At 48.8% G+C, this 24863-nt stretch overlaps 1 protein-coding gene across 7 annotated transcripts in view; it reads right to left on the bottom strand.

Annotated features, from left to right (window-relative positions):
- The window catches only part of WDR33 (WD repeat domain 33), a 120242-nt gene that overhangs the window by 5115 nt on the left and 90264 nt on the right, over window positions 1–24863 (bottom strand). For 2 of the 7 annotated variants that reach the window (XM_002712200.5, XM_008258434.4), the window contains 14 exons: window positions 19866–19992; window positions 18635–18789; window positions 18475–18553; window positions 17842–17952; window positions 17280–17374; window positions 16995–17081; window positions 16639–16778; window positions 15900–16052; window positions 13821–14909; window positions 10183–10291; window positions 7369–7807; window positions 1779–1945; window positions 1603–1692; window positions 796–1011 (listed from right to left, as the gene is read on the bottom strand). In XM_002712200.5, the coding sequence (XP_002712246.1) occupies window positions 796–1011; window positions 1603–1692; window positions 1779–1945; window positions 7369–7807; window positions 10183–10291; window positions 13821–14909; window positions 15900–16052; window positions 16639–16778; window positions 16995–17081; window positions 17280–17374; window positions 17842–17952; window positions 18475–18553; window positions 18635–18789; window positions 19866–19992 (3057 nt within the window). The remainder of the gene's footprint in view (window positions 1–795; window positions 1012–1602; window positions 1693–1778; window positions 1946–7368; window positions 7808–10182; window positions 10292–13820; window positions 14910–15899; window positions 16053–16638; window positions 16779–16994; window positions 17082–17279; window positions 17375–17841; window positions 17953–18474; window positions 18554–18634; window positions 18790–19865; window positions 19993–24863) is intronic. The other 5 variants (XM_008258435.4, XM_008258436.4, XM_008258437.4 and 2 more) reach the window with 5 other exon arrangements.

Here is a 24863-nt window from a genome sequence, read left to right as displayed (position 1 = left end):
GCGCCCCCTGTAAAATACAGAGGTGGGTGGGCTGGTGCAGTGGATGAAGCTGCCACTTGTGCCACCTGCTTCCCACACTGGCGTCCCAGCTACTCCACATAGGGCCCAGCTGCCTGCTAATGCATCCTGCGAGGCAGAGGACTAAGACTTAAGTACTTGGGGCCCTGCCACCCTTGTGGGAGGCATGGCTGGAGTTTGGAGCTCCTGGCTTTGGCCTGGCCCAGCCCTGGATGTTGTGAACAGTTGGGAAGTGAACCAGCAGGTGGAAGATACACTCCCTCACACACCTACCCACCACTCTCTAGCTCTCTCTGCCTTTCAAATAAAATAAACAAGCATTTTAAAAATATAAGAACCCAAAGTTTCTATTTGCAGAGACAGTCTACTGCCCCCTATACACAGGCATTTCCAGTGCTAAGAACCTGCCAGCGCCACTGAAACAGTGCTCTTCCCAGGCCCAGACTGCAAAAAGCAGCGCAGAACCTGGAAGAGGACAACTCCTCCCTCCCACCGAGGACCCCTTGGGGGGCTCTGGGCAGCCCTGGGGGAGGGCCCAACGGCTGCTCAGAACAGGAGGCTCCAGCTGGCGAGGCCAGCAGACGGTGCTGAGGCACGCTGGCCAAGAACTGATCCTCCAAAGAGCTGCGGGCACTGGGGGATGGCCCCGCCCAGCCCTGGTGGGGCCCCAACGGCCACACGCACGCCACCTTTTGGAGCACGGTACCCTGGCAGGACCCCATGCAACAGGCACGGCTGAGGCCTCCCCCAGACCCCACACCCCCCACGCCCTTTTACCTTTGCCTCCTCGGTCTTCAGAAGGGCCTCCTGGGGCTTCCATGTCTCGGTGCTCGGACGTGCCTGGCCCATCGTGCCAAGGGCGCTTTCGGGGCGGGAGGGACGCCATGTCCATGCCTTGGAGAGAAGAGGAGCGTTCTCTGCTGGCTGGGGAATGACCATCATGAGGGGGATGATCAGGGCGGGGAGCGTCACGGAAATGCTCATGACCAGGCCCTGAAACAGGAACCACGGAAGCATGAAGCGGAGACTGCGACGCGGCTGCCACAGCATGCGGTGCAGCCCAGGCAGCTGGAGATGGCGCTGCCGAGAACCCCGAGTCCCCAGAGCCCCACTCGGGATTCCAAGCAGGAAACACCGGCCAGCCTCCCGCCACAGCGCAGGCCAAGTCTAAGTCACAGGGCAACTGCTTAAAAAAACGCTGAACTTCAACCTCACAGTTCCTCCTGAGGAGGCACGGCAGGCGAGCCTGCCCAGTGGTCCTCAGCTACTTGAGCCTCAGGATACCGTTAGACTCTAAGAAATGACTGAGGATCCCACAAAGATTTGCTAATGAAAGCTCTACCTACTAACATTTCCCGTGCCAGCAATTAAGACCAAGCACACTGTGGATCAGATAACTTTACCTCCTAACACTTGAAGCACTTGGTGGATAGTGTTGTTTTGTAACGGGACAAAGCCCTTCTCTGTCCAATCTGCTGCCGCTGGGGTAGATGGGCAGGAAGACAGCCCGGCCAGCGGGGAGAGGCGTGGAGGAGGGCGAGGAGCTGGCGGCCCCACTCTGGGATGGCACTCGGCCCTCCTTACCTGGCTCTCGGTTTCCATCCCAGGAGTCTGGCTTTCGTCCTTCAAAGCGTGGGAACTCGTCCGGAGTGGGGAGCAAACCCTTCCTTCCTCCTATGCAATGGAGCCAAGAGCAAGGCACTCACACCCTGCTGGGGGCAGCGTGGCCTCAGCCCTGCCTCCCCGGCCCCACCGCTCACCTCGTGGGGTTCCCCGACCTCGACCTCTGAGATCCCGGCCTCGGGCCGCTTCCTCAGCCACATCAAAACTCTCCTCCGGCCCAAAGTCTTCAGGACCAGGGAAACCGTCCCTCCCTCTGGGGGGGGCACGGCCCTCATGCCTCGGCGGGGGGGCCCCTCTTCGGAAGCTGCAGAGAGGAAAGAGCAGAGCGTCCACCTCGGGGCAAGGCCTGTGGCTCGGGCCGCCCACTGCGCAGGGGCACAGGGAGGTGGGAGAGGTGCCCCTTGGACCGGAGAAGACAGAGGTGAAAGCACACACTTAGGAAAGCACACGGTCCGACCCCAGCGTCAGAGGTGCAGACAGGAGGGAGAGACCGAGGGCGCGGTCACTTTTCCTTCTGCCGTGCAGGATGACTGCAGCGGTGACCGTTTCGTTAAGTGCTTACAGCGATCAAGTGCCTTCCACGTTTCCTTCCGTTTCCTCCTCACCACCAGCACGTGGAGCTGGTTCCGTGAACGCCAATGCTCCGGCGAGCCGGCTGAGGCCCGCAGAGCTGCAGGCACTTGCTTCAGGACGCTAAGCAAGGGCTCTGATCTGACCTCAGCCAGTCTGGATCCCTAAGCCCAGGCTCTTGACTGCACTGCTGCCTCCCAAGCGCTTTCATCATCAGCTCCATTTTTATGATGAACACTTACTACTTACATCATCGGGGGTGGGGGGGCCAGGGTTCTAGAGATCATGTCTGCCAACTCTGCTGGACTTCAGTTTGGGGTATCTGCTCTGCTACCTGCTAGGTCCCCAGCCTCCAACCTGGGCAGGCCTAAGCAGCCGTGAGCCGGCCCAATGGCCCTGCTCCGTAGATGCCTGGCCTGTGGGCAGGTGGGCATCTGCTTACAGGCAAGCCCACCTGCTGGCTGGCCACCCTGCCTGTACCCTTCTCGCACCCAGGGTCTCCTGCTCTTTCCTGAGTTTCCAATATTTGACTCAAACGTACAGTAAAGCTGAAGGCACACAGTGCGCATCCATGGATCCTTCTCACTTCATCCACTCTTACCCTTCGGCTACAAGCACTGCATCTTTTCTCCGCCCAGCTGCCCACCGACATGTGCCCTAGACACTGGAAACCCGCTGCTGACTCCACACCCAAACAACTCAGGCTGCCTCCTCTAAGAGCACGGGTGTTTTCCCCACATCACCACAATCCACTGCCCCTCTCAAGGGGGTGACATTGCTTCTTAAATTTCCCCCAAGTGTCCTCCAAACGGCCTTCGCACTTGATGGTCTTGGAAGACAGAACGCTGCCATTGCCACACGCTGCCACTTCTGGTCATGTCTCTCTGTCCTTTATTCTAGCCAAGTCCCCTCCCGCATATCTTTCACACCCCGGACACCTTGCAGACCCACACAGGTGTTTCACAGAGTACTCCACAATCTCACTTCATCTGACTGTTCCCTCGGGATCAGATTCAGAGTTTTTTTGTTTTTGTTTTTGTTTTTTTTTTTTTTTGGACAGGCAGAGTGGACAGTAAGAGAGAGAGACAGAGAGAAAGGTCTTCCTTTACCATTGGTTCACCCTCCAATGGCCGCTGCGGCCGGCGCACTGCACTGATCCAAAGCCAGGAGCCAGGTGCTTCTCCTGGTCTCCCATGTAGGTGCAGGGCCCAAGCACTTGGGCCATCCTCCACTGCACTCCCTGGCCACAGCAGAGAGCTGGTCTGGAAGAGGGGCAACCGGGACAGAATCCAGCACCCTGACCGGGACTAGAATCTGGTGGGCCGGCGCCACAGGCGGAGGATTAGCCTAGTGAGCCGCGGTGCTGGCCCAGAGTACTTATTTTTGCAGAGAGCTGCTTAGCTGCCAGTTTGTCTCGAGGTTTGTGCAGCCACCAGATTCTGCTGTTGTCAAGGAGCACTTCCTCCTCTGCAATGAACATGTGCTCTGGGTGATTCTGTGGCATTGGGAGAACAGCTGCTTCCTCACAGTGTAGTTTTTTTTTTTTTTTTTTTTAAAGGCAGAGCAACAGAGAGAGAGAGAGAGAGAGAGAGAGAGGGAGGGAGAGACAAAATGACAGCTCTTCCATCCACTGGTTCACTTGCCAAATGCCTGCAACAGCCAAGGCCTGGCCAGGCTGAAGTCAGGAGCCAGGAACTCCATCTGGGTGGCAGGGACCCAAACACTTGGGCCATCTTGTGCTGCCTTCTCAGGCACATCAGCAGGGAGCTGGATTGGAAGCAGAGCACCTGGGACTCGCACTGGCACTGGGCTACCGGATGCCTGCGAGGCGTGGCTTAAGTCGCTGCACCACAGGCCAGCCCCTCCCTGACTGATGATCCAGCCTGTGGCAATCAGGACGCTAACTGCTCAGAAAAGCTGGGATTTTCTAAAGCTAGCCTCCCTCCTACACATATCACTTTGTATTCTGCTGTAAAAATGTGTTTTCTCTCTTGCACTACACCATTAACTTTTTTTGAGAGACAGAGACAGAGACAGAGAGTTCGTTCTTATCCAAATGCCTGTGACCTTTGTCAAGGTCAAAGCTAGGAGCTAAGAACTCGACCCAGGTCTCATTGCATGGGCGGTGGGAACCCCCAGTACTCGAGCCATCACCATGGCCTCGTGAGGTCTACATTAGCAGGAAGCTAGAGTCAGCAGCTGGAGGCAGGAATCAGCTCAAGCGCTCCAATGCTAGACACTGCCATCTTAATCATGGTCTCAACCGGTGGGCCAAATATCCACACCCAGCTGTCTTCTTAATAACCTTCCTGGACCTGAGGTATCTTCACTAATTCAGGCTTCCTGTGCATAGGGAGCGTGGGCCAGGCCAGGTCTCTGCTGGGAGCAGTTTCCCTGAGACCCTGCAGCAGTCTTTTGCATCATCCATTATAGGACTGGCCGGTTACCAGGGTGCAAAGAGAATCTACTTTGTCCTTATCAGAGTACTTCCTGGAGGGCCTAAATGTCTGTGTCTGGCCCCCACTCCCAAAAAAAATCATGCGTGTTGAAGCCCTAACCCCTAGTGCAATGCTATTTAGAGATGGGGCCTTTTGGAGACAGATGTGGTTGGATGAGTTCGTGAGCATGGTACCCTGATGGGGGGATTAGGGCCTTTGTAAGAGACGCCAGAGCACGCATGCTGTTCCCTCCTCACAACGTGAGGAAGCAGGGGAAGAAGGCTGGCTGCAGGCCAGGGGGACAGCCCCCACTTGAAACTGGTACTGCAGGACTGTGCCCTAGGACTTTCAGCCCCCAGAACTCTGGGAAAATAACTTCCTGTCAGGTAAGCGCCCCAGCCCATGGTATTCTGTTCCTGCAGATTCTGTCCCTAACGGACTGGCCCTCGATCACCTGACTTACTCAACGGCTACCGAGCACCTTTCCTGCTCCAGGGCCTAAGGCTACAGCGGGGAAGGTGACCTGCCTGTGGGAGACACGGGTTATACAGAACTAAACAGATTACTGCATGCCAAGCTGGCCTAAGTGCTAGGAAGAAATACGAAGCAGGGTAAAGGAACTGGGTGAAGCAGGGCGAGCCACGGCTACCTGGGAGAGCGTGACACAGGCAGAGAGGACGCAGGTACGCAGACCTGGGCGCAGGAGCAGGCCTGGCCTGGGTGAGAGCAGCGTGGAGCTCTGACTGTGTGAGAGCCCAGGGCACCTGTCATGACAGATGCAAAACAATACAAACCCAGACATGGTAAAATGGGCAATTTTGCACATTGATTTGAGAAATCAACACAAGTTACATTGATGCCAAGCTCTTAGAGACAGAAAAAGCCATCTTGAAGCGAAGAATGCTTATGTATCACTGAGAGAGGGCCTCAGGGAAAAACTGGGAGCAGGGGTATCTCCATAACACACTGATTTCATTCTGTCTGGGCGTGCATGCGCTCAGGAGTAGGAAAGCGGGGTCACATGGTAGACCTATTATTAAACACAGGGTGGTATTCCCACACAATGGGATACGATTCCATCATAAAACAGGAATGAAATCCTGCACTTGCCATAAAAACAGATGGAACTAGAAGTCGTTACGCTCAGCGAAACAAACCAGACACATAAAGACAAATACTGCACCTTCTCTCTCTCAAGCGAGTTACAAAAAGCTGACATGAAGGGGACACAGAGAGGGCAGAACACTGCTCAGATAGCATGACAGGTTCCAGTGTTCTGCAGCAATAACAGATTCCGCACTGCGTGGGCTGCACGAGAGGCGCTCACAGCTGCAAGAGTGAAGGCAGGCTTAGGAAAGGGAGGTGCTAATGATGCTAATTTCCTGGTCTGACTACTTCTCGCGCCCTACGCTACTGCAATGCTGCACTGTACCCATAAAAACGTGCAAGGATCCCACGTCAGTGGAAGGCTTTTTTAAAAAAAGAAAAACCTGGGAGCCCTCTAATCTTGCTTTCTAACCCTTAGCCCTTGCTATTCCACCCTTCCTGGCAATGCCAACAGCCATTCTGTTCTCAAACATCCCCCAGGGACGGGGCAGTCACTCTTTGGCCCACCCACTCACTGGCAACGGGAGTCAGAAGCCTGAGGAGTCCCAAGGCGGGAGCCTGGCCCGGACCCCCAACACCTGCAAGACCTCTGCAAGTCCAGCCCCAGCCCTGCTCCTCAGTCTGCTCCCTTGTCCAGAAGCTGCTGCCAATAATTCCTAAATCTCACAGGTTCCAGGTGTCCCTCAGTGAGGTGACAACACAGACTATGCCCTCAGCGTTCATCGTCACTGACCATTCTCTCTCAAGATTTCACCGATGGTTGTTTCTCCCCCCAGGTTTCCTCTCTGCCTTTTATGCCCCGCACAGGGAGGCTGAGCGATCAAGCCTGGACTAAGTGTAACAGGGAGACAATTCCTCAGCTGGACCTGACAAGCTATGTCAGTCCCTCTGCCTCCAGCCTAGGTGTGTGCCTCCTCCGGCATCACTCGAATCAACAAGAACACGACATGCCCAGCAGACCCGAGACGCTCGCAGGGTGTACCGATCCTCTCAGCTCTAACAGGACCAAAGAGCAAGCAAAGAGAGAAAAGGATTTTCTAAACTGCAAAGACAAAAAAGAACCACATAAAGGTTAGAAAGCATTAAGTTTTTTAAAAGCTGAAAGGCAAGCCGGCGCCGCGGCTCACTAGGCTAATCCTCCGCCTAGCGGCGCCGGCACACCGGGTTTTAGTCCCGGTCGGGGCGCCGGATTCTGTCCCGGTTGCCCCTCTTCCAGGCCAGCCCTCTGCTGTGGCCAGGGAGTGCAGTGGAGGATGGCCCAGGTGCTTGGGCCCTGCACCCCATGGGAGACCAGGAAAAGCACCTGGCTCCTGGCTCCTGCCATCGGATCAGCGCGGTGTGCCGGCCGCAGCGCGCTGGCCGCGGCGGCCATTGGAGGGTGAACCAACGGCAAAGGAAGACCTTTCTCTCTGTCTCTCTCTCTCACTGTCCACTCTGCCTGTCAAAAAAATAAAATAAAAAAAAAAAAAAAAAAAAAAAGCTGAAAGGCAGAACCTAGAAAGGACAGAGGAGGCCCCGCTCCTCCCAAGAGCAAGAGGAAAGAGGCCTCGGTGGCAGGAACAGGCAGAAAGCTCCAGGGCAGATGGAACAGGCCCACACGTCTCCGTCCCACCTTTCTTCTCTGCGCCCTCGAAAACGTGGGTCCTCGGGATCCCGGGGGAATCGTTCATCTCCAGGTCTGCGGCCTTCCCATGCCCCCGGGGGGCCTCGGGCTGCACTGCGGCCATCGCCCTCACTGAATTCCCTGTGATCAGGAGGAAACGGAGGCCCGGGCCCCCCTCGCCTCCACTTCTCTTCTTGTGGTAAAGGTCCTCCTCGACCCTCAAATTCACGTAATCGGTGGCCAAAGCGCTTGTCGGGGTGAAAGTCGTCTGGTCTGCTGAAGTCATCGGGGAAGTCGGGGTGAGGGCCGCGCCTATCAGGGGGACCCCTGCAGTCCTGGCCGCCCCGGAAAGGCCCCCTCTCAGGCCCGTGCTCAGGGCCGCCGCTCTGCTCATGCCGCCTCTCTGCCATCGAGCCCATGTGATGGTTTGGGGGGCCGCGGGAGTCACCTAAAGGAAACAAAGCTGACTTTTACCAGGGCTTCCAGGAAACCTGCCTGTACAGGTCTGATTCACAGCATCACCATGCCTATTTAGAATGTCTGCCCTACTTACAAGACAAGGGTCCCAGAGGCGTCACTGCATGGAGAAGACTCTGGTTTGGGGGTGTGGATTTCAGCTTCATCACTCACTCGCTAAGAGAAGGCAAACCACTCGCCTCAGATGAGGTCGGAGGACACGAGCGAGCCTCCTTGGCAGAGTAAGAATGAGCTTCCCTTCCCTGACCCTTTCCTTCCTTGGTTTCACGAGGACCCTGTGCTCCACGCCCAGAGGAAAAGAACGCTGCAGGCGGAAGCCGAGCGACAAGACCCCACCTCTGCACCTGGGACAGCCGCAACCCAGCAACAGGGTGCTGGGCCTGCACAGCCACCACCCACAGTGGTCACCTCCTTTAGAGTAAATCTTGACTAATCCCTCTGTCAGCCACAGGACATCTGCTGTCCCTCAGTCTCTAGGTTCACATGAACACCTCTTCTGCTGCCTTCTGCGAATCAATCCCACACTGGCAACGCTGGCAGACCGGCTTCAGACTCTCACTAAAGATTCTTAACACATCTGAGTATATGGACTGTGTTCAGAGCATGGAATAAAAATGGGAAAAGGCCAATTAAATTGGTAACAGTTATCTTGGTGCGCCCCTAACACTGAAGGGTTTGCTTCCCCAGCTACTGAAAGTATACCTACTGCATGTCAACATACAAGGTAACCCAAACAGGCTTTAAATAGCAGGTGGCAAAGGGACACTCTTGCTTCTATACAACTATGTTTTTAGAATGACAGGCCTCCACTTGCCCAGTTCATGCCTTCTGCTGCTCTTGGGCACAGTCAGCCTTAACTCATACCCCACCTGCAGCCTTAACTCATACCCCACCTGCAGCCCGCCCGGTCATCTCTCTTGGCCACTTCTGTACTTCCCTACCACTCAAAACTCATGAAGAGCTTGGCAGAATCTATGCCATGAGGAGGAGTCTCCCTCCTCTACCTCCTCCGCAGTCCCCTCCATGCTGAGGAAGCCCCCCGGAATGGCCCCCAGGTCACTTGGCCAACACCTAACATGCACTCCTGGTGGCCAGCTCTTCGTTTCTCAGCATGTGCCTGGGCCAATGGCTTCTAAGTCTGTGCCGCTTGAACTTAGCGTGACCGCACACAGCGGCCTCTGAGGAGGACGTAGAACATCCTCCATTTGGACTTACCTAGGACTACCTGTTCTCTGCTTACCTCTCTCTGCTTAGAAGTGCCCTGCTTTCCCAAGGAGAGAAGCCCACCATGCTAAGTAACAAGGGGCAGCAGTGGGGCCACTTTCTCCCTTCTCTCTGGGGTCCCTGGGGGGACAGAGAAAGGAAGAGAAAGAAAGAGCAAGAGGAGGAAAGGGAAAGGGAGAAGAAGGCGGAGAAGGAAGGGGTGGAGACAGGGCAGGGGGAGGAGGCGAGGTGGAGAGGTGGATGGTGGCCCCTGTGGCCCCAACCTAGAGACTCTTTCCTGGGGCCACCTTCCTCCTGCATAGCCTGTGAGCCCACTCCCATGGAGGGGAGGAAAGTAAATGCTAATTCCTCTCTCTTTCTCTCTCTCTTTTCTACCTCGATTAATGTGTATAAATCTAAGAGTGAACTTTCAATTTCCAAAGTCCTAGGGCTGGAAATGCTTGCTGACAAGGACTTGTCTTAACTGATCCAATGGGGAGGGAAAACCTAACCCATGTCGCACAGTGCTGAGGGCTCAGCCAGAAAAAGGAATGAAGGTCTCAAGGATCTGATCTGGGACTTCTCCCAGTGGAAGAAACTGTGGAATGTATAACAACTCCATCTCCTAAGTCCCCTGCCCCCACACCACCCCTCTAACTCTGCATCCCCAGCAAGGGCCCCTGGTGTGCATCCTCTCTAACTCCTGAGACCAGTCTCGCAGCCAAACACCGCCAATTCTCATGTCTGGCCACATGTGGGTACTTTACTTTCCTTTTTTCAAACAATGCAGAATTCAGTATGACTCAAATTGCAGGGGAAGGGGTTGATAATAAAAACAGTTGAAATACTGCATTGTTTATCACATTAAAAAATTGGAACACAAACAATTCAGCAATGAGCGCAGAACACTGTCCATCCCCGCCAGATTGGGCTGAGAGGAGCGCACCTCCGAGGGCCAGCACTGAGGCCTAACTAAACCAACATAGAACAGGTAGGACAAAGGGATTACTAAGATGGCTGTTCCCTTACATGTCCCAGGGGTTCAAAGCACCTTCTACCAATGATGTACAGACAAAACTGTTTCCTGCAAAAGGCACACAGGCGACGGAATGTGATCTCTTGCTCGGCTGAGCAGATATTTACCTTTGTTAGGGCCAGGTCCTTGTCCGGGGTTCAGAGGGGGGATGCGGCCTTGTGCTCCCTGCTGCCCTAGGCCTGGGATCAGGGGTGGGGGGCCTGCGCTCTGTCCTTCCTGAAAAGATGTGTAAAAGCGGGAGTGTGAAATCACAGCAACTGCATTACAATGCGACACGATAAAAACACTAGGTTGCCTACAGTGGTAAGCATGCCCTGGTGACATTACAGCGCATAGCAGCACGGGTCCTTCAAGCCGGCTGACATCATGCTTTATTTATGGCTTACTCTTTACATGCAACGTGAAGCAAGAACATCAGCACACACAGAAACCGTGACACAGTAATACCACCACTCTACTCAGGGGAGTAACTTCCTGGCAATGTGCCAAGAGAGGCAAACTCTGCTGTCAAGCCCAGGACCCCTACTGGTAACAGAAATGGAGTCCTCTCAAAGGTCAGAGCAGGGCTTGGAAAGGGGCCCTGCTGAACCAGAAGGTCCTGGGGCCTCCTCACTCCTTCCTGGGCACCCTGCAGCTTAGACCCGTTTAAGTCACCCCATCCATCCTGATACAAATCTGCTCCCCTAATCCTTTAATCCCATTGCTCAGGGACCCCAGCTTATCCCTAGTCCTAACAGTCTGTATTTTTACCTAGCTATGTCTAAATTTTGATTCTCCATAGCCCAGTGACCTTGCAGTAGGGCTTTCAAAAAATAAGTAAATAGACAAATATATCAAAGCTATTCTCTCATATAAAAACTAATGTTCAGTGGGGCAGGTGGTATAGCCCACACAGCAGGCTAAGCTGCCACTTGGAATATCCACATGCCACTGAAGTGCTTGAGATCAAGTCTCACTCCTTCTCCAATCCAGCTTCCTGCTAACACTCCTGGGAGGCAACAGATGATATCCCAAGTGCTTCAGTTCCTGCACACAGGTGGAATTCCTGGCTCTGGGCATCAGCCCGGTCTAGGCCTGGCTGCTGCAGGCACTTGGGGAGTAAACCAGCGGATGGAACACTTCTCTCTCTTTCTGTCTCCCTCTGTCCCTTCAACCCTCGTCACCCTGCCTTTTTTTTTTTTTTTTTTTTGAAGATGTATTTATTCATTTGAAAATCAGAGTTACAAAGAGAGAGGAAGAGACCCAGAGAGAGAGAGAGAGAGAGAGAGATCTTCCATCTGCTGGTTCACTCCCCAAATGGCCTCAACGGTCAGGGCTGGGCCAGGCAGAAGCCAGGAGCCAGGAGCTTCTTCTGAATCTCCCACAAGGGTGCAGGGGCCCAAGCACTTGGGCCATCCTCCATTGCTTTCCCTGGCACATTAGCAGGGAGCTGGATAGGAAGAGGAGCAGCCGGGATTTGAACCAGTGCCCATACTGGATGCTGGCATCGCAGGCAGCAGCTTTACCCACTATGCCACAATGCTGGCCCTGCTGCCTTTCAAATAGATATAAAGACCTTTTTACAAAATACATGTAATGACATTTCCTCCTAGCACAGTTTCAGAAAAATAAATAGCAAAACTGCTTCCCCTCCTCAAACTGGCCCTGAGAGGAGGTGTAACACCAGGCTACCATGGCTACCATGAACTCAACAGCAGGAATTTCTGTCACACTTCGGTGCCGGCCCTTTCCCCTCCAGGAATGCTCTCCCCAGCACCTTCCACACTGCTGCTTTAGTGCCTGAAAACGATCCCATGGAAGTAAACCAATGAGAGAAGCTGATTTCTAAAACCAACCTGGTCAAAATGGAGAAAGTAAGAGTTCAGCTTATTTTAAAAATTAAAAATAATAATAATAAAAAAGAGCAGAGGTTTTTATCTGGCAACTTGAGATATGAAATGCCCTACAAAGCATCAAATATTCAGATTCATTTTATCAAAATTTCTACAGGTTGATTAAAATTTTAGAATGTTATGCTTTTCTTCTATAAAATGTTTTACTACATGGTGTAATACAAATTCTTACTGAATTATACCAAACACTCAGACCTAACCTTTTGATGTTGGCATGTTTATAATTTCAGTCATAACATGGTACCTAAAGTTCATTACTTTTTTAACTTTCAAAATGAAAACTAATCCATTACCATAAGGCTAGAAAAATGCTTACCATAAATGAATATTGTATACAGACACAAATACACACTGAATAGAACACAGAATAATTCAAGCTTTAGGGCAATTGAGAATAGCAATCTTGTAAGTCACTGAACTAAATTCTGAAAAGTGGTTAATAAGACTGAAATAAACTCAAATGCCTTCATATTCTTTACGGCTGGATTTTTTAGTTCTAGAAGACTGACTGAAGAGTATCACATGGCTCACGGATTCGGCTAGTGGCTTTAGCTCCGTAAATCCAGCAGCTCGCTCTACAGTACAGATGCTGAGCCGGTGCTTTCTGCTTGCAGCTTCTACGGCATCCCCTCACTGTCACCGCCCACCTCTCAGCGATGGCACAGGGAATCAATACCTGCTCACTCCTTTGGTCCCTGACTGACTCCAAGGACAAAACCCAATTTTTCATACGCAAATAATGCCTCTAGACTAAGAAACTAGAAAAATGTAAAACAGAGACAAAAAGAGCCAGATTAGACACTCATGCTTATGCGGTCTTTTGTGACTCACTCCTGACAACTGATACTCTCCTGACATCACTTCTCAAGCACCAGCTTGGTGAGCAAGCAACAAAACCCGGCTAACAAAAACAAAGTCCCTGGAAGCTGGTGTGGCACAGCGAGCTAAGTCACTGCTTACAACACCTGTATTCTGTACCGGACTGCCAGTCTGAGTTCTGGCTACTCTGCTTCTGATCCAGCTCCCTGCTAATGCTCCTGGGAAGGCCGTGGAAGATGGCCCAAGTGCGTGGGCTCTTGTCACCCATGTGGGAGACCCAGATGGAGTTCCTGGCTCCTGGCTTCAGCCCAGTCCATCCCTGGCTATTGCAGCCATCTGGAGAGTGAAGCAGGGATGGAAGATCTCTCCCTTGGTCTGTCTCCCTCTCCCTCTGTCAGGCTGCCGTTCATGTAAATTGACTAATTAATCTTTAAAAAAACAAAAACCAAGTCCCTGAAAAGAGATGAAGGAATTTTCTACAGAAATACACTTTACTGCAAATACTTTTCTGTGTGAGCTGAAAACAACTTGAACAGAATTTCACCCAAAGACTCAGCAGTTTAGAATGTTCAATTCTGGTTCATGGAAATGAAAACAGAGGGAGCATAGCCTGCAGTGCAACGGTGAGCTCAATACCCCATGCCATCTCTAAAGGCAGGGCTGGCACACAGGCTGGAGGTGGCTCAGCTGCTGGCAGGCCCATGGAACACCAGGCTTCAAGTTAAAGCCTCAAGAACTGCCCACACATGGCAGTCTCCACCTCGGGGCCCTGGGTCTCTTGGAGCCCTGGAATAACTGCAAACTGTCTTCAGTCGAACAGTTGACCTTTCCTGGAGGTGCTGATGGTGGCAGAACCCAGCTCATCATTCTCTTCATTCCCCTCTTCAGCCAGGACGCTGTTATGCTAAGCTACCACCACTCCCCGAGACCTGTGGAGTGCAACTGTGACTGCTTTTGGGGGCCTCAGCAGTGCCGCGTCAATGCACAGTGCGTCTCCCAATGTGTTACTGCCACAAGTTGCAAATAAGTAATACCTGATTGAAGGGCGCCCGGGGCCCATCGCCTAGCAGAGGTGTTTTCTGTTGCTGGAATGGTATTGGCCCTTGAGACGGATGTGGCCCTCTTGCTGGGTTCTGCTGTCCCTGAGGTCCAGGGGGCCCTTGCATGCCACCCTGGGGTGGAGGTCCCAAAGAGCCCTGGGGCGGCCCCTGCTGGCCTTGTGAGCCTGGTGGCCCGCGCAGTTCCTGGGGAGGGCCCAGCATCGATCCTTGGGGTGGCGGCCCGGGCATGCCCCGCATCTCCTGAGGACCTCTCATTTCCTGAGGGCCATGGCCAAGGAGTCCGCTCGGAGGGTGAGGTCCTCTCAGTTCTTGAGGCGGGTGACCCATCATCATGCCTTGGGGAGCAGGACCCTGACCCTCCCGGGGGCCAGGAGGGCCTTGCATTCCTCTTGGATTCAATCCCATCAGAGGTCCCTGAGACACAGGGCCTTGGATCCCTTGAGACCCAGGCCCGCCTTGCATTCCATGAGGATGAGGAGGTCCTTGCATTCCTCTGGGACCAGGTGGTCCCTGCATACCTGGCGTACCAGGAGGCCCCTGGGGGCCCAAGTGACCCTGGGGACCAGGTGGACCTTGGGGGCCCATGTGACCCTGGGGGCCAGGTGGACCCTGGGGACCCATATGACCTTGAGGACCAGAACTACCCTGTGGTCCAGGTGGTCCTTGAGGCCCCAAAGGGCCATGAGGTCCAGGATGCCTCTGCATTCCTTGGGGCCCGTGCATGTCCTGAGGCCGTGGCAGCCCCTGAGGCGGGCCCTGGGGCCCTTGTGGTCCCATGAATCCTTGTGGCCCCCCACCTCCCTGATGCAGTGGAGGGCCTTGTGGTCCCATTTGCCCCTGGGGTCCAGGGGGTCTAAACTGTCCTTGTGGACCTGGAGGTCCCATCTGAGCCATGCTCATTGGCATCTGCTGAGATGGGTGAGGTTGTTGAAAACCTTGAGGAATCTGCGACATTGGACCTTGTCCAGGGAAGGGCTGGGGTCCGAGGAGAGGAGTGCCAGCTGAGGGAGGAGGCTGGATTTGCTCAGCCTGCTTCTGTGCCAGTCTTTCAATTTTGAGTTGCTGGAAAGAAAGGAAAGAAGGAAAAAGAAGCTGAATCATTGAGCTGGAGCCCTTAAGGATGGCAATCCTGCTAACACGTTATTTCCTTACCAGATTCTCAAAACAAACATAAAAACTGCCCAGTCTTCTAACGCCTCAAACAATTAGTGTCCATATAACTCCAGCACTGTGAGGATACACACAACCTCTCAGCACCAAGGCTTTCAAGAGCCCTTTAGACTGCTTCTTTTTAGGTGCTCGGGAACACGGCAGACAGGATTGCTTATATATTATTTTGACCACGGAAAGCGCAATAATTCAATAGATGTTGTCACTATTGATAGCTCTCATAGAGAGGAGAAACAAGAACAAACCATCTGGGGCCGAAGCTATGGCACAGGGGGTAAAGCCACCGCCAATAGTGCTGGCATCCCATATGGGCACCAGTTAGAGACCCAGCTGCTCCACTTCCAATCCAGCTCTCTGCTATGGCCTGGGAAAGCAGCAGAAGATGGCCCAAGTCCCTGGGCCCCTGCACCCATGTAGGAGACATGGAAGAAGCCCCTGGCTCGTGGCTTCAGATTGGCACAGCTCCAGCCATTGCGGCCATTTGGGCAGTGAACCAGTGGATGAAAGACCTCTCTCTCTCTCTCTGCCTTTCCTTCTCTCTCTGTGTAACTCTGACTTTCAAATAAATAAATAAATCTTAAAAAAAAATTATCTGTTCTTCTAGCTAGAAGGATACCCATAGATAAATTAATCCAAATTAAAACAATATTGACTTTACTTCTTCTATTAAAGATAATATTTTACTCAGGCCCATTGATATGATCTTAAAAATGTGAGAAAGAGGGCATTTTGAGAAACGAGGTTCCCAACGCAACAACAGGAAATGACGGTGTTCATCAGAAAATTTTGAGAGCCCTTTCCCTTTTCTTTAAGAGTTTATCAATAAAAAACATGTCTCTATCTTCTTGGATCATCATGAATACCTTAAGGAGCTTCACTCACCTCCAGAAGTTGTGGGTTGGTATACTGTAATGTGGCCATTTCTTGCTCAATTTCTGCTTGTGTTTTTTTCTTCTCTTCCAATTTAATGTCCTCTTTTCTGTCATTCAGCACCTCATTTGGAGCAGGAATTGGAACTTTATTTTGCATCCAAGCCTTGGGAAAAATAATATTAAAATATGTCAGAAACATGAAAATTATAACGCAAAGAATGAGAAAACCATTTCATAATGCCATCTGCTCAAGCCAACTTGCTGAATTGTCTTCATTTCTCTTATTAATTCTTAGTGACATGGGAACGGGGTTATTAGGCAGGAACACTATTAGGTAGAAATTAAAATGATAAAAATTGCAAGACATTGCATATTATTACTGAACGGAAAGCTTGCTGCTCTCAGCACGTTGTGTCGAGGGGACAGTGGAAGCAGAGAGCAGACAAACAATGGGGAAGAGAGTCGGCTCACTCTCTCGGCTCCATGACCATTCTTCTGATGGTACACAGTCAGAATGAAAGAACAAACAAACGATCCACGGCCAACTCAACCTAACTGCAAAGCAGCAGATGGGAACTGTCTCAGAGTGAATGAAAAATGTGAAGAATGTTCCAAAAAAAAATCTATAGTCCAGAAATACCTCCAACAGATGGAGTAATCCAAGAGAAATCTATTTCTGCACATCAAAGGAACTAAGCAACCATAATCTCCAGTGTCTGGATGCAGAGGAGTCCTATCTAGCGCCTCACCTGCTGGAACTGAGCAGGAATAGGTTTTGCATAAGGAACTTTCTTCTGAGGTACTTTTTTCTGATCCTTTTGCATCACTTCCTCCATTCCCCAATCTAAACCAGGAATTGTCATTTCGATTTCATTTGCTTCATCTTTCCCTGTAACCATAAAGAGAAAGAGTTAGTTCCCCAAATTAAAGGAACTGGCCAACTGTTCCACGAACACATCTTTGGAAAAAGAGATGTTTAAATACTATGTAGTTCAGGTCACTTTTCTCAATACTTCTCCACATAAATGATTTTGGCATTTCCACATAGTTTATCATGAAGGTAAGAAACAATAAAAGTAAAATATATTTGTGTAGCTTCTCTTACCCATCTGTTCTTGTTCCATAGCTAATTTTAGTTGTTCTGGTATTCCCATCCCTGGAATTACGGCCAGGCTATTAGGTTCAAGGTCATCTGTAAATAGTAATGCATTCAATGAAAAGGGAGATTTTTATAAAAACAGTAGTCAATAAAATGAACGTCCCTTAAATATTCTTCATATATATCATTGGTGATTTAAAGATCAATGAACTGTGAAATGAAATGTTTATTATCTTCCCAACTAACACTTTTCTCATAGAATGTTGAGTTTCAAATGTGCAAGAGCCTCACCATATTCTACTCCATCTTCAGACATCCCAGGTAACAGGTTCAGATTATATCGATCTCGCATTTTATCACCTGGTCGATTTCGAGTCCAGAATTTGCTGTCAAAATAAAAGATAAAAGTAATGGGAGGTAGGGCATGGCTTAAGTGTTTTCCTGGGCACTACATAGTACTAAGCAGTCCCTTGAAAAACACAACTTTTTACAATGTCTTTCTTACAAAACTTTAAAATATGGGAAGGTTTATTTTAAAATTTCTTTTAATTTTAACTCATTTTTAACACATTCAACGTGATTTGTAGACACAATTCTAAGCACATAATGATATTCCCTTCCTCCCACCCCTTAAAAGGTTTTTTTGAAATCAGAAAGCAAAACAAAAATCAAATAACCGAAGTAATATTTGCTACCCAATTTTCTTATTCTAATACAAGTATTTTTAAACCACTAAAAATGTTTCTAAGAAGCTAGAATATCAATCAATAAATTAAACGAAATACACATAAAATGCACATCATGTTACTCTGTGAGTACAGCAACCCCTGGATATTTCTGACATGGAGCTCACCTGGTGTGGTCATTTGAACCTGAGCAGAGAATATGTCCAAGAGGGTGCCAAGCCAGACTCCAGATCATTCCTTCGTGGGCCATCTCCATCCCACCCACTTCCTTCTCAACCCTATAATGGTATGCAACAAAGAAGTCTTTTCATAAGTTACCCCACCCCATTGCCCAAAAAAGGCATTTTCTTTTAGCTTTAAAACAAGACTACCAAAGCCTGTTTCTTTGAATCTGGACAATTTCTACATATTTCAAAGATGCTGGTTTGTCATCAGAAATATATTCTTTTATCCAAAGAGCACTCCTAAAGGAAACATGCTCCTAGAATTAGTACCCCAGTAAGCAAACAGGAAGTCTATTTTATTCTCCCTTGATGACTTCCACACCAAAAGTGGAGGTGCGACATATTCTATTGTAGACAGAACGGAAAACTCAGTGTTTAACCCAGAACATTCAAACAACTCAGAAAAAAACACAAAACCTTATCATGTTCCTACACAGTTAGGTGCTCTCTTTGCAAAAATATACTGCTCCATTCAAACAACTCAGAAAAAAACACAAAACCTTATCATGTTCCTACACAGTTAGGTGCTCTCTTTGGAAAAATATACTGCTCCTTTATATAAAAAGTGCTACATACCCAACATGCCAGAATAACAAAGAACCGTCAGACCCTCCACTGGCAAAAAGTCCCTCATGAACAGGATGCCAGGCCACAGCTGTCAAAGACAAAAGTACTGCCGTCTGAGAATGCCACAGGTTAACAGTCTTTCTATCCTTCTCACATCACAACCACCAACCTGTGGCTTCTTTCTTATGACCCCGGAAGACTTGAAGCTCTTCTTTCAGGTTTCGGATGTCAAAAAGCTTACAGAGATGGTCACGTGATGCTGTGAGCAGCCAATTCCCATTGAGATTTAACTTCACTTCCATTACGGTGTTTTTATGGGCATGACTAGAAGCAAAGCACCAAGAAAGTAATATGTGAGAACTGAAACCGAGTATAGAGCAATCCAATGGCCCTTTTTTGTTGAAAAGTACATGGACCAAGGTGGCAAGAGACTTGCCTAGAAGTAACAAAGCATGTAACATTACAGCACCAGGTTGAAGTACACTTGAAATAAACAGGTCAGCAGCAGCAATGTCCCCTATCCAAGCACAGCCCTCTCTCTCCAGCCAGTTAAAGCAGCAGCAGAGCTCCAACTGGATAGCAAAGTTTCTCCTGAAGCAGAGGAAGCATTTGAATACATCAATTAATACTCAATAAGGCTCCCGAAATTTAGGAAATTCAGTGACGTTCCTCTCAGTAAGGCAAAGCATAAAAATGAGTGCTGGGTAGCCTGAGGGTTAATTTGAAACCCAAGGCCTACACAGTGTGAATCTCCAAGGGACACCATTCAAGGGTGCTGTGTGTTGGCTGTGGTCATCGGAACTGTACAATTGGGCCAGCCTTGCTCCAACCAGTGCTTGATGGATACGGTCCACTTTCCGATCAGAGGACCAGGTTACAGCTGCTTGGTCAAAAAATCGTTAATGTATTCAAATAGCTGTGAACGTTTACAAATAACTCAATTATGTAGCTGCATCATATCCAAATACATCAGACAAAAATGATAACAGTTCAAAAGTGGAGGAAAATTTCCTTTCCAGGTAGATGTAGTGAGAGATGGAGAAGGCATGGCTGTTTGTAGTAAGAGGCACACGTATCAACTCCACACAGTGCCAGAAGGCCCTCTGATGAGGAGAGACAGCAAGCTGCACTAGCAATAACCAGCTCCTCCTCGTCACTACCTCCTACGGTAACCAAAGTCAATGGAGGGTTGTGTGGCAGAACAAAAACCAAGCCTTACTTTATTAGAAACTTAGAGATAAAACACATTTAATTAACAAGAAGTCCACAGATGCAAGTCCATCTGTTGTCTAAACTACGTTCTCAGGAACACACGAGAGAAGAGAAAGCTAAACATTCAAGAAGGCAAGCTGCTTTGTGATCTTCGGCTGAGGGACCAAGGTGGGGTTCCTACCACTTACAGTGTTGCAAGACTCTGCCCAGTCTTGGGATCCCAGAACTTGATTGGCTGTTGACTATCTTTACTTCCTGAAACAACTAACCCTTTGGTTGGATGCCAGTCTACACATTTCACATCAGCACCATGCCCTGTCGGAAACAAGTTAGGATAAAAACCTAATCAGTCAGATGCATTTAAAGCAAGACTTCATTGCAATTTAAACCAAAGCAGAGAAACCTATTAAATGCTTGATTTTAGTGCTCAGTCAACTTAGTCTTTAGAAGGCTCTGTGGCCGTGTCTAGAAGCCTTTTGTATACAGCAACCTACCCTCTGAAGCCATGATGCACAGGAACTGGTCCTCTTCCCCTGGAACTAAGTGTATGTTCTCTCCTACTTGCTGGCAGGCCAGTTACTGTCTCCTGGAATCTGCAGTGCTCAAGCCCCTCTATATTTGCCACTGAAGCTTTTCATGCTATACAACCCCTGTCACTCACTTCAGTTTTCCCACGTTGTGGTAATCCTCAGAGATCTAAAGCACTAAACTCAGGTTGAAATCACCACTTTCTCAATGTGAAGACAGGACAGGTCTAAACAATCCCTGTTTGAGTCACAAATACATTGTGATAATCAGATGAGATATTAAAAGCTACCTTAATGAGTGCATACTATATTTTAGGTAGTATATGAATTATATATAAGCATCACCTTTTTGAATCATCACCAAGTTTGGAGACACGTATAAGCATTATCCCCATCTTACAAGTTGAGAAATAGAAGACCTGGGGGGATTAAGTAGGGCACTCTCGTCTCCAAAGCCTATCAGCAAGAGTAGGATCTGGGTCTAAAGCATGGGCTTCCAGAGATAGTTAGAGCACTAACCCTCAGAGCTCGAGCAGGAGGTCACGTCACAAATCTGACAGATAAGTGATTAATAAATGATAAATGTGAACATGAAGAGTCATACAACCGAAAGACAAGGGTATGGTTTTTGAAAAGCTGGGTGTCATGCAGAGTCCTGCTAATATTTTACATAGTAGATGCAGAGCATTTCACACAGTTTCCTTCTCCAACCAGCTTCTGAGAAGTTCTGAGTTGGAGAAGAGGAAGGATACAGAAGTAGGGAAGAAAGCACAGATGGTCTTGGAGGCACTAGAAGTGACTGGCACCAATTCAGTAAGGAGAAATGTTCTCATCTCAAAGAGGCATGGTTGAGCCCCATTCTGGGAAGCATGTACAGAGATACCAACTACCTGAAGTGTGGCAACATGTACTAAAAGCGTGAAAAAGGGTTGATCTTACCACCAATCTCATGTCCCCAGTTTTAATATACGGAAACCATGTCTGCCCAAAAGGATTTGTCTGTAAGAATGTCTACTAGTGCAGTTTATTTTTCAAACACCCTTGAATGCAATGCAAATGTATTTTTAAAAATCCTGGAATTTGACATACGTACTCAATGAAAAATGTTGTATCTATTATAAACAAACATATAGAAGATTTAATAACATGATTAAGGGGCCAGTTCTGTGGTGTGGCAGGTAAAAAGCCACTGCCTGCAGTGCCGGCATTCCATATGGGCACCAGTTCGAGTTCTGGCTGTGCCACTTCCGATCTGGATCTCTGTTATGGCCTGGGAAAGCAGCAGACGATGGCCCAAGTCCTTGCACCCCTGTGGGAGACCTGGAAGAAACTCCTGACTCCTGGCTTTGGATCAGCCCAGCTTCAACCATTGTGGCCATTTCGGGGGTGAACCAGCAGATGGAAGACTTTCTCTCTCTCTGCCTCTGCCTCTCTATAATTCTGCCTTTCAAATAAATAAATCTTCAAAAAATGATTAAAGTGTCCATATTAAGATTTTCTTAAAAAAAAAAAAAACAATTAGTCTATATCAACATTGCAGGAAATAAAGAAATCAGCAAAATGAATGACTGTGTGTGCATTTTTATATAAAGAAAAAGGCAACAGCCCATACACGAACCTGTTAAGAGAAGCAACAGTAAGTTGAAGGGATGTGGGGGTGGAAATTCTCATTTCCCTATGTTTTTATATTTTATAAAATGAACATAGCTTTTAACTGCCATCTGAGGATGAGAAAGGAAAAGGTTTTGCTGTTGCTTTGTCTTTTAAGAAAAATCAACTGAAGACAGAAAAATTGAAATAGAAACATAATTCAGGTGCAGGCATGTAGACTAGCAATTAAGAGATCTACATCCCATACTGGAGTACCTGGGTTGGAGTACTGGCTATGGTTCCCAGTTCCATTTCCTGCTAATGCAGACCCTGGGAGGCAGCAGATGATAACTCAAGTGTTTGGGTCTCTGCCACCCATGTGGGACACCAGGGTGCATTTCCCACTCTAGGCTTCAGCCTGAAGTCCTGGGGTTCATAAAACCAGCATATGGGAGTGCTTTTGTTCTCTCTCTCCCTCTCTCCCTTTCCCTCCTTTCTTCCCTCCCTCCCACAAATTAATTAGCTTTTTTTAAAAAAGAAAACTAATTCAGTTTCCATACGCCTTCCTTAAGCAATTTTAATGTTATCAAGGATCTGACCCTAAAACGATGCAGTCAGCAAATTTTAAAACCTTACAAGTCACTGTAATCGGGGCCGGCACCGTGGCTCACTTGGTTAATCCTCCACCTGCAGCACCAGTATCCCATATGGGCGCCGGTTCTAGGCCTGGTTGCTCCTCTTCCAGTCCAGCTGTGGCCCGGGAGGGCAGTGGAGGATGGCCCAAGTGCTTGGGCCCCTGCACCTGCATGGGAGACCAGGAAGAAGCACCTGGTTCCTGCCTTTAGATCAGCACAGTGCCAGCTATGGCGGCCATTTAGGGAGTGAACCAACGGAAGAAAAACCTTTCTCTCTCTCTCTCTCTCAGTCTATAACTCTACCTGTCAAATAAAAAATTTTTTTAAAATTTTAAAAAGTCACTGTAATCAAAAAATAAGGATTGGGGCAGGTTCTGTGGTACAGTAGGTTGATCCTCCACCTGTGGCGCCGGCATCCCATATGGGCACCGGATCTAGTCCCAGCTGCCCCTCTTCCAATCCAGTTCTCTGCTGTGGCCTGGGAAAGAAGTAGAAGATGGCCCAAGTACTTGGCCCCTGCACCTGCATAGCAGACCGGAAAGAAACACTTGGCTCCTGGCTTTGGATCGGCACAGCTCCGACCGTTTTGGCCATCTGGGGAGTGAACCAACGGAAGGAAGACCTTTCTCTCTGTCTCTCCCTCTCACTGTCTGTAACTCTACCTCTCAAATAAATATTTAAAAAAATAAAAAAAGATAAGGATTACTTATTACTGTGTGTAAATTTTAACCAGTGGAGGGGCTGGCATTGTGGCACAGTGGGTTAAGCCAGTGCCTGCAACACCAGCATATTGGAGGGCCAGTTCTCGATGTTCTGCTTCTGATCCATTTTGCTGCTAACGAACCAGTGGAAGCAGCCGATGGCCTAAGTATTTGGGATCCTGCCATCCATGTGGGAGACTCAAAGGGAGTGCCTGGTTCAGCCTCAGCCTTGTGGTCATTTGGGGAATGAACCAGTGGATAGAAGATTTCTCTCTCTCTCTCTCTGCTATTCTGCCTTTCAACTAAATAAATCTTTTTATTTTAATAAAAACAATTTTTTTTAACCAGCAGAGTCTTAGGATGGTGGATCTGTCACTCTGCCTTTCAAATAAACAAATCTCTTAAAACTTAGAAGGCCGGAGCTATGGAGTAGTGGGTAAAAGCTGCAGCCTGTAGCGCTGGCATCCTATATGAGCGCTGGTTCAAGACCTGGCTGCTCCACTTCTGATCCAGCTCTCTACTATGGCCTGGGAAAGCAGTAGAAGATGGCCCAAGTCCTTGGGCCCCTACATTCTCATAGGAAAAGGATGTAGCTCCTGGCTCAGGGCTTCAGATGAGCTCAGCTCCAGCTGCTGAGGCCACCTGGTGAGTAAACCAGTGGATGGAAGACCTCTCTCTTCTTTGCCCCCGCCTCTCTGTAATCCTGCCTTTCAAATAAATAAATCTTTTAAATAAATAAATAAATGTGGAGGACAGTGTCATGGTGCAGTGGGTTAATCTACTAGTATCCCATATCAGAGCACTGGTTCAAGTCCCAGTTACTTTGTTTCCTGTCCAGCTCCCTGCTAATGCGCCTTGGAAAGCAGTGCGAACTCTCAAGTCTTGGCCTTGCCACCCACATGGGTGAGAGAGTTCCAGGCTCCTGGCTTCAGCCAGGCCCAGCCCTGGCTTTTGCAGCCACTTGGGGAGTGAAACAGCACCAGAAAGAAGACGTCTTTCCCTCCCTCTCTGTCACTAAGCCTTTCAAATAAATAAATCCTTAAAAAGAAAAGAAATTTTAGCCATTCAAATTTGAGCTTATAGAACATGCATGAAAAAACACTTTCAAATTACAATGCCCTATGTTAAAAAAATTCTTAGGCACTATTACTACTCTCATCTTTTCTAGGGAAATTTTATTACCTAAAAAAGCATATCTACTTAAAGATATAGTTTATTTTAAAGGAGTATCTGTAAAATTAGAACGCTATCAACCCATTAAAAAAGAACAAAATATACTTCAGCTGCTTTAATTTGGTTTTTTGGAGTTCCCTAAAGTTTATTTCAGGTAAAATTTTCCATATGTACTCACAGCATGAATATACACAAAATCCATTGCTACTAGTCCTGTAATAATATTTTACTGGTCACTGTTGCAGCAAACACATTCAACTAAGAGAGTAAAGTTCGTGGGAAAATGGAATTAAAAGAAGGTCCCTTTAGTGGAAAAAAATCTGAAATCCATTAATAGTTTTTCCATAATATGCATTTTTCATGAACTTTCTAAAGTGCCCTTATATGTATGGTACTATTCTAAGGGAAGTCAGAATGCATCATCTTCCATATGAGCAGACATTTTACTATAGAGCAGACGGCTAAAGAACTTGCTCAGAATCCTACAGCTGCTCTGTGGCTGAGCAGAGATGTGAATGCAAGAAGCAGGGCTCAGGACTGTGCCACACTCCCTGCTTGGA

The sequence above is a fragment of the Oryctolagus cuniculus genome, chromosome 3 (genome assembly GCF_964237555.1).
Source record: "Oryctolagus cuniculus chromosome 3, mOryCun1.1, whole genome shotgun sequence".
In the NCBI taxonomy this organism is placed as follows: Eukaryota; Metazoa; Chordata; class Mammalia; order Lagomorpha; family Leporidae; genus Oryctolagus; species Oryctolagus cuniculus.
Note: the sequence above shows the minus strand (reverse complement) of the source record. Positions and strands in the feature narration are given on the sequence as shown.